This window comes from Galeopterus variegatus, unplaced genomic scaffold, assembly GCF_000696425.1.
Source record: "Galeopterus variegatus unplaced genomic scaffold, G_variegatus-3.0.2 Scaffold353, whole genome shotgun sequence".
Lineage (NCBI taxonomy): Eukaryota > Metazoa > Chordata > Mammalia > Dermoptera > Cynocephalidae > Galeopterus > Galeopterus variegatus.
Genome location: NW_007726464.1, coordinates 53,450 through 62,782, shown reverse-complemented (window position 1 = coordinate 62,782; position 9,333 = coordinate 53,450). Strand labels below are relative to the sequence as shown.

The following is a 9,333-nucleotide window of genomic DNA, read 5'->3' as shown; positions in this document are numbered from 1 at the left end:
CCTCTCCTCGGTTTCCAACATGCTCAGGTTAACCACAGTGACCCCAACTTCCCTTTCACATCACCTCTTGGCATGCATACTCCAAACATCGAATCCTGTTGGAACAAACATAAAGCAATGTGCAAGACCATAAGAGGAGTCCACTGCGATACGGTGAACTGTTCTTTGGCTAAATTTATGTGGCACGATTTGGAAATAATGCTTTCAATTCTGTTTAACTGCTTATATCAGGATAATTTCCTATTAACTAATATAATGTTTTAACTTTTGGTTTTAGTATGTTTCAGTACAAATATCCAGGGACAAACTCTTCAACTGAATATATCTGAGAGACAAATTGTTCAATTGATCCAGCAGATCGACTCAGTGTAAGGATGAACGTAAGTTACCTGAAGATGGGACAGACTAACTTGGAAGACAGTGAGTCCCCCGTCCCTGGAGGGTATTCAAGCAAAAGGTGGACAAGCCCTTTTCAGAAATGTTTTGGGGGGACTCACGCATCTGGCCACCACATGGGCTGCTAGACTAACTAACCTCTTCCAACAAAATGTAATGACCCATGGGCCGGCCCGGTGGCACACTCGGTAGAGTGCGGCGCTTGGGAGCGCGTCGCTGCTCCCGCCAAGGGTTCGGATCCCATATAGAGACCGGTCCGCTCACTGGTTGAGCGCGGTGCAGGCGTGACACCGAGGGTTGCGATCCCGTTGCCGGTCGTGGTATGGGTGCGACACTGAGGGTTGCGATCCCGTTACTGGTCACGAAAAAAAAAAAAGACAAAAAGAAAAAAAAAAAAGTAATGACCTTGACTGTGCCATCCATGCCCATACCCTGTACACCCCGTAGCATCTAGGACCCAGTGAAATTCTTTGAAAATAGAAGCAGTGAGTCTATGTAAACAAAGAGGAAAGAAAAAAAAAGGCATAAAATGAGATTATGAAGGATGGAAATGAAAATTTCTATAAAATGCTTCCTAAACAAAAATTCCTAAAGCACAAATGATTTCAGCTTCCAAAAATGAATATACAGCTGAGCACCAATAAATCTTCCACTTCTAGGATGAGGAAAGGGACAGATATTCTGTTTGGACATCTGTAACAAGCATTCTAAGACCAGTGCCATCCCATAAGGGGGAGGGGTGTCTAGGGTGGTAGGGGCCCCACACCCATAAGGAGCGCTTAGTGTCTGTTCACAAGCATGAAGGGTGAGGTTGCCCATGAAGGTTTACTGACCTCTGTTGCATCTGAAGTGATATTCAGAATCCCCAGGTCAAAAAGGGGGCTCAACCTTCCTAAGACTCATGAGCCGACCTGGGTAGATCTGGAAATTCTTCTAAACCCTGAGCTCCAATCCAGGTCACAAACATCCAACTTGGTGTTGTCGTCTCTCCTTGCTGCTCCTCCCTGGGGAGGGCGCATCCCAGCAGCAGCAGAGCCCATGGGATGCGTGGAAATCAGTCAGGGTGCCACACTCTAAGGGAGAAACCACATTGGCTCGCATGCCGAACTGTGGAAAATCTTTATTGTTTTCTCCAACAGATATATTTTTAGTAGAAATATGAAGACGCAGCAACACTTTTGACTTTTCTTCTTAGGAAGAGACAGGCCAGGATTGTCACTGTTATAACAGTGAGGCCCGTGATCGTGACCAGGACAGGCTGGAGCAGAGAACATGCGGTTGACAGGGCTTGGGCCCTCTGTGGGAGCTACCGGTACAAAGAGAGGGGGCAGCCAGCAACATAGGCCTTGATCAGATGCTACAACCTGGGCGAGAGGAGACTGAAAAAACTCACCTTTCCCCAAGGGCTCAGCTGGAGCTCCAGGCCACTGAGCTGGGAGCATGTGTGTGTGACTGTGTGCGCCAGCGTGTGCACACAAGGTACATGTATGTGTGCACTCACAGGGCATGTGCACACACACATTGCCCTTCCTGGGGAAAGATGCTCTCAAGCCCCTGCTGGGGTTGGGTTTCAGCCATATTCCTTACCACCCTTGACCCCTGGGGATGAATGGCCTTGGCACGTTTACTGTCAGCTAGCGAGGGCCAGGAGCCAGTGCATGGTAGAGGATGTGGTGTCTTAGCCGTGACACTCGAGTCCTCCACAACCCACCGACAAAGGGGGTCTCCAGGGCTCAGGCTCCTGTATGCTCTATGACACTGAGGAGCCTCTGAGGCCCTCAGCCCCACACTCTGAGAAGGGAAAGATTTGGCTCTGAGGGTGTCCTCCTAGTTCTGGGTACTGAGGGCAAGAAAGGGGCCTCAGCCACCTCCAACCTGGTCACCAGAGGCTCCTGTCACTGAGGCCTGCATCTTTCTCCAATCCTACCCCAGATCCCACTGAGTGTTGCAGAGAGGGGAGGGCCACCTCCCTGGAAGGAGGTGGCAGGCGGGAGAACTCAGGGTTCCTACACTAATAGTAGGCCTGGGACCCACCCGCTCAAGGATTGCTGCTCTGAGATGCAACTTTGGGGCTGGGTCTGAGGATCGGCCTGGTGAGATTTGCTCAGTGAAGGCCCAGCCAGACATCCAGGTGGGCACTTCATAAATAAGCAATGATGTTGTCCCTTCCAGGCTGACATGGAGTGAGGGCCTTCTGCAGGCAGCACAGTCGGGGGTAGTGCCTTGGATGAGAGAACACTGATGCTGGCTGGGACTCACTGACCAGCAGTAGACACGTGGTAGGCTGGCTGGGGTGGGACAGGGGTTGGTGTTTGGAGTCAAAGATCTCCTGGCCTTGTGAGCCAAGCTGGGACTTTTATGTGGGTTCTGGGCTCCTGGGTAGAGACCCCTGTTAGATGATGTCTAAGGTCTTGTGGGGTCTTACAGCTGGGAGCAGCTCCTTCTCTTTGCAGGATCCCCAAGACGAGGCCTCAGGAAGTGGCACCCAGAGGGATGGCCAAGAGGACGGAGCAGCTCAGCCCAGCTCCCCTGCTCAGCATGGGCTGGCTGGGAGGCCTGGACAGCACTGGAGCAATCCCACCCCCACCACAGGAAGCTAGCTGATTGCCAACTCATGGACGCAATGCACATAAATCCTGCCTAATGGTCACCTCTAAGCTCTGGGCTGCTTGTTCAGGACAACACAAATCTCCCTGGGGGCCCTGTTTTCCAGCTGTTGACCCTGCTCAGGGTCCTTGGGGTCCCCTTGCTGGTGGAGGCAGGTGTGGTCATTAAAGCAAATGCACTCTCCAGGTGGACAACACCCACTGCAAGCAGCACAGTGGGGGTGAATCCATGGCAACAGGAGTCATGGGTGAGCCAATGGGAAACCAAACACACATGTCGAAAGCCAATCAAATTCAAACACAAACCAAAGACGTGAAGGCAGCAGCAAGCTCCTTGTGTAATAAATATTGCAAAGCGCACTTGGTTTTTTCTTTCTTTCGTTTTTTTTCCAAGTCAAATATAACAACCAATGTCCCAAACCCTGTTTTCTGCATTCAGAAGCTGTTGATATCAGCAGAACACCTGCAGCCAATCAAAGAAAAAACTGTTTCCCAGTAATCAGCCAATCATAATCCCTTTCCAGTTTAAGCAGCCAATCGGACCTCTTCACATTCCATTCAGAAGCTGTTGATATCAGCAGAACACCTGCAGCCAATCAAAGAAAAAACTGTTTCCCATTAATCAGCCAATCATAATCCCTTTCCAGTTTAAGCAGCCAATCGGACCTCTTCACATTCTTAAAAAATGACCTAAATAAAGCACCAGAGCTCGGAGAGCTTCCTGGGAAGCCAGATACCGAGGCGCAAATTAAAAAAAAAATAAGAATCAGAAATAAAAATAAAGGTTTCCGTTGGTCAAGATTTAAAAATAAAAAGATTTCTTCCTACAGCCAATCATGAGTCCATCCCTTTAAGCCAATCATAAATGCACCATGGTGTCTCCCTTGATGCCAGCCCTGCTGAGTGGCATGGGGTGGGGTGTGTGGTGGGGTGGGGTGGGGGCTCAGAGAGGGAGGGCTGCCACTCAGCTGGCCGAGGAGCCACACAGATCTCTTGGCTCTTGACAGCTTCTAAGGTGTTCCAAGGGGTTTGCAGCTACTGCCTCCGGTCTTCCGTCTCCGACCTGGAAAACGCCATCACCACATCCTCTGCACCTGCAGACCGGGGGACAAGAATTACTGAAGGGCTTCCAGTGTCAACCTGAAATCAGGACAAGGCAAGGAGGCTGTGGCCCCCCAGATGGAGCATCAGCCCATCAGTATGGTGGTGCTTTCTGCACACAAAGTGCTTCCAAGGAAGGCCAGCTCCCCTCTGGTCGTCTCTGAAGCCTGGCTGGGGGACATAGCCAGCAACCCTGCCGCAGGGCCACAGGGCTGAGGCTCAGAGGCTCATTCAAGGATACACAGCTAAGAGGTGAGCCAGGACGAGGGCCCAGGTCAGCAAGGTCAGTGAGGTCATCCTTGTTCCAAGGCTGTCAAGGCCAAGGTGCCCTTGGGAACCTCCCTGTTTCTTCTCAAGACTCAGGTCTTGATGCCTTTGGAGAATATTGCTCATTGTGATTTTTAATAGCCATTCCCCTTTGCAATGGCTTATCCTTTTCCCAAATCCCACACCTGTTCAAAGGAGCATGGCCAGACCCAACTCCAATCTGCTGACTGCCCGGCTCCAACAGAGACAGATAATGCCCGCAATCCTTGTTCTTATTTTTCTTAATCCTGAATTTGAGAATCTGGTCTGGGCACTCATGAAATCACTTCCTTTGTCTTGTTTTCCATAAGACAGGCTCTGACATGCAGCCAGAAAAGGCAGGAGGGAGGAGGGAAAGAGCTGGAAATGCTACCCTGCCTCCCCCACCCAAAGTTGCTCAGGAGGAAAGCAGCTGACTGTGGCCTGCAGACTCCTGCAGGGCAAGCGAGGTGACCGATGGGGTCCCACCCTGACTCCCCATCCCTGGGTCCTGCTGCCCGCTCCCCTTTTCTTAAAAGGGGATTCTTCATTGTGCCCTGAACAGCAACAGTTGGGCTGCCCGTGGCCTTTCTAACGTACTCCTAGTCTGTGCTACTGGAGGAATTTTCCCTGAGGAGGGGGCAGATCAGAATACCAGAGACAGGAAAGGCCACCCAAGGGTGGGCGGGTGTGGGTGGCATGGGAAACGCAATCAGCACAGTGCTGGCCACCTTTGTCCACACCACAGGGGAGCGTCACCCACCCTGCAGCCTTGTGCTGACCTCCTCCCTAACTGCTCTGCCGCACGGAGATAGGAGGCACCAGCGTGAGGAGGTGCTGCAGAAAGAGGGGATAACTAAAAAAAAAAAAAGAAAGAGGGGATAACTACAGGGACAGGGATGTAGTGTCAGAGACATGCCTTCCATTTGGCACTAGAGCACCAAGCTGCTGCTAAGGCTAGGGGGACTAACATGGTCACCCGCTGGGCCTTGATGGAGTTGTGCCCTTACCAGCACAACCTCTACTCCTGAAAAGGGAAATAAGCTTCTAGAAAGGGGCTCCAGTGGTCTGGCTTCTCGGGATGGGGCTCCTTTGCTTGAAAAGCCCTGCTAATCTTTCCCATCTTCTCAGGAACATTCTGTTCTCGCCTCAGTCCTAGGACCACGCAATATCACTGAAGGCAAAATTTTCCTAGCAACCAGAGAATCCAAGATTACATCATACCCTGCATGGCAGCTGAGCTGGTTACCTAACAGACGCCGACTTTTCCCAAGTGCTGCCTCCCCAGACCGCTGATCGGGAGGGGGCTACAGGGAGGCTGTGACAGGGGAGCTGTCAGCAGATGGCACCCTGGTGGCAATGAGCGGAGGCAGCCCCTCGCTTCTTTCCTCGCCTGCCTCGTGGGCTTTCTCGCAGGGACCTTGGGCCTCTGTAGTGAGCTGCCGGCACAAAAATAGCACTAGCTGCCCCGGGGGAGAATGGTGAGTCTGCAGAGCGGACAGCCACAGGCTGCGCAGAGGAGCCCAGCCCAAGGGCTCGGGCTCCCACCCTGCAGCCTGCCCTGTGTGGTGCTTGTCCTGTACTTCTCAAGGTCACACAGGGACTCTGACAGCTATTTAACAAGATACCTGAAGCAAAGGATTTACAAGACTCCCGCCCTTCCCACGCTGCCAGCTGGCACCCCGTCCCTGGCTGGGTGGGGAGGCTGGGAGTCCGCAGCCGTCGCTTACAGCCTCCCACTATGCTGCTGCAGTGAGTGTGGGAAGGACCCGCAGGGCTGCTGCCCATCCTGTGGCCTGTCCCATTCCTAAAGGATTGGGCTGTATTCCAGTCCTTACACAAGGATCTGCTTTCCTTTGGGACCAAAGAGGGGGCAGGCTCTTGCAGAGCATTCTTTGACCTATTCTTATCATTAGTTGGCCAGGTATTTGTCATTCAACAAAGGCCTGGCCATGAGCCCGACAGGCCTCCAGCCAAGGATGCGGATATTCTCTCTCCTCTTCTCTGTGAAATTTGGGCCAGTTAACTAATAGGGAGGGTGGGCTGATCAACTAGTTGCCATGATCCAATCTCTCAGAGTTTTAGAGCCAAGAGTGGCTCTGAGGTTATTCCCATGGTCTCACCTTCTCCTTTGAAGACCAGCATGTGGCAGCTCCCTGGGTACTCTTGCTGTCCTAGAAACACTGCAAAAGGGGCAGCAGACCCAGCCTACTGCCACCAGACCAATAGTCAGGTTTCCTGTGCATTTTACAGATGAGGCTCTGTCCTCCCAGTGGTACCTCTGCCGACACTGTCAGAGCTTGGGCTCAGAGCTTCTACCTGTCCCTTCCCACAGATGCGGGTAGCACAGGAGGGAGAAGCCGATCAGTGTCTCCTGTTCCACACTCTCTAACACGTTAAAAGACAAGGATAGGGCCGGCCCGGTGGCGCACTGGAGAGTGCGCCGCTTGGGAGCGCAGTGGCGCTCCCGCTGAGGGTTCGGATCCCATGTGGAGACCGGTTCCCGCTCACTGGCTGAGCGCGGTGCGGGCGCAACACCGAGGGTTGCGATCCCGTTGCGGTCAGTAAAAAAGACAAAAAGGAAAAAAAAAAAAGACAAGGATAGTCAAAACCAGATGATGACATTACAAGAAAAGAGAACTATAGGCCAGTATCTCTTAGGAATATAGATGCAAAAATGCCCAACAAGGGCCGGCCCATGGCTCACTCGGTAGAGTGCGGTGCTGGTAGTACCAAGGCCACGGGTTCGGATCCTATATAGGGATGGCCGGTTAGCTCGCTGGGTGAGCGTGGTGCTGACAACACCAAGCCAAAGGTTGAGATCCCCTTACCGGTCATCTTTAAAAAAAAAAAAAAAAAAAAAGCCCAACAAAATGCCAGCAAACTAAGTACAGTAACATAAAATGGATTACATACCCTCACCAAGTGATTTAGTCCAGGTATGCAAGGTTGGTTCAACATCTAAAAATCAATTAATGCAATACACCATATCAATAGAATAAAGGCTAAAAACCATGTAATCACCTTAACAGACAAAAGAAAAGCATCTGACAAAAATCAATATTTTTTTGGCGGTTGGCCCATATGGGGATCTGAACCCTTGACCTTGGTGTTATCACACTGTGCTCTAATCAACCAGTGAGTCCTATCTGACAAAATTTAACATCACTTCATGATTAAAAACATGCAACAAACTAAAAACAGAAGGGAACTTCCTCAACCTGATAAAGTGTACCTATGAACACCCCACAACTATTCATATTTAATGGCGAAAGCTCTCCCCATGAAGATTAGAAACAAGAAAAGATGTTTGCTCTCAGCATTTCTATTTAATATTTTCTTGAAGGTTCATTCCAGGGCAATTAGGCAAGAAAAAGAAATAAAAGGCATCCAGATTGTAAAGGAAGAAGTAAGATTATCTCTATTTATAAATGAGGGCCAGCCCCATGGCTCACTTGGGAAAGTGCGGTGCTGGTAGTGCCAAGGCTGTGGGTTTGGATCCTATATAGGGATGGCTGGTGCGCTCACTGGCTGAACATGGTGCAGATCACAACATGCCGAGGGTTGCGATCCCCTTACTGGTCAATAAATAAATAAATAAATAAATAAATAAATAAATTACATGATCTTAAATGTAGAAAATCTTAAGGAACTCACTAAAGAACTATTGAACTGATAAACAAGAGCTGGCCAGTTAGCCCAGTTGACTACAGCATGATGCTGATAACACCTCGGTCTGGGATTCAATCCCCGTACGGGTAAGCAATAAATAAATAAGTTACAATATCAATATGCAAAAATCAATTGTTCTTTCTACACACTAGCAATGAATAATCTGAAAATGAAATTAAGAAAATAATTCCATTTACAATAGTATTAATAATAATAAAATACTTGGGAATAAATTTAACACAGTGCAACATTTATACTCTCAAAAGTACAATCTCCACATCAGGTAATTGAAAAAAAAAAAAAAAGAAAAATACAAAATCTTTGTTGAAGGAAAGTCAACACAATCTCTATCAAAATCCCGGCTGCAGACTGGCCCGTGGCTCACTCGGTAGAGTGCGGTGCTGATAACACCAAGGCCACGGGTTCGGATCCCATATAGGGATGGCCGGTTAGCTCACTGGCTGAGCGTGGTGCTGACAACACCAAGCCAAGGGTTGAGATCCCCTTACCGGTCATCTTTAAAAAAAAAAAAAATTAAAAAAAAAAATCCCAGCTGCCATTTTTGTAGAAATTGACAAGCTGATCCAAAAATTCATATGGAAACATAAGGGACTCAGAAGATCCAAACAATCTTGAAAAGGAACAAAACTGAACTCACACTTCCTGATTTCAAAACTTGCTATGAAGCTACAGTAAACAAGACTGGGTGGTACTGGCATAAAGATCAATGAACTAGAACTGAGTTCAGAAACTAACCCTTCCATTTATGGTCAACTGACTCCTGATCAGGGTGCCAGGACAGCGGGAAAGAATGGAACGGATGGTGCTGGGCAACCGAATATTCACATGCAAAGAATGAAACTGGACCCTTTCCTCACACCATGTATAAAAATTAGCTCAAAATGGATCAGTGACCTAAACACAAGAGATAACGTTATAACGTTATTACAAGAAAACACAGGAACAAATCTTTATGATTTTGCATTAGGAAATGTTTTCTTAGATATGATGCCCACAGCACAAGCAACAAAAGAAAAACATAGATAAATCGAACTTTATCAAAACCAGGGCTTGCCCGTTAGCTTGCTTGGTTAGATAGTGTGGTGCTGATAATACACCAAGGTCAAGGGTTCAGATCTCCACAGGGGCCAATCACCAAAAAAAAGAAAAAAAGAAAAAAATCAAAAACTTTTGTGCTTAGGCCGGCCCGTGGCTCACTCGGTAGAGTGCGGTGCTGATAACACCAAGGCCACGGGTTCGGATCCTATATAGG

General features: G+C 49.1%; 1 protein-coding gene across 3 annotated transcripts in view; it reads right to left on the bottom strand.

The window, feature by feature from the left end:
* Positions 1-3,671: 3,671 nt before the first annotated feature.
* The window catches only part of CTNNBIP1 (catenin, beta interacting protein 1), a 31,726-nt gene continuing 26,064 nt past the window's right edge, over positions 3,672-9,333 (bottom strand). For all 3 annotated transcript variants that reach the window (XM_008567866.1, XM_008567864.1, XM_008567865.1), the window contains exon 5: positions 3,672-4,096. In XM_008567866.1, coding sequence (XP_008566088.1) covers positions 4,038-4,096 — 59 coding nt within the window. In that variant the 3' untranslated portion in view covers positions 3,672-4,037. The remainder of the gene's footprint in view (positions 4,097-9,333) is intronic.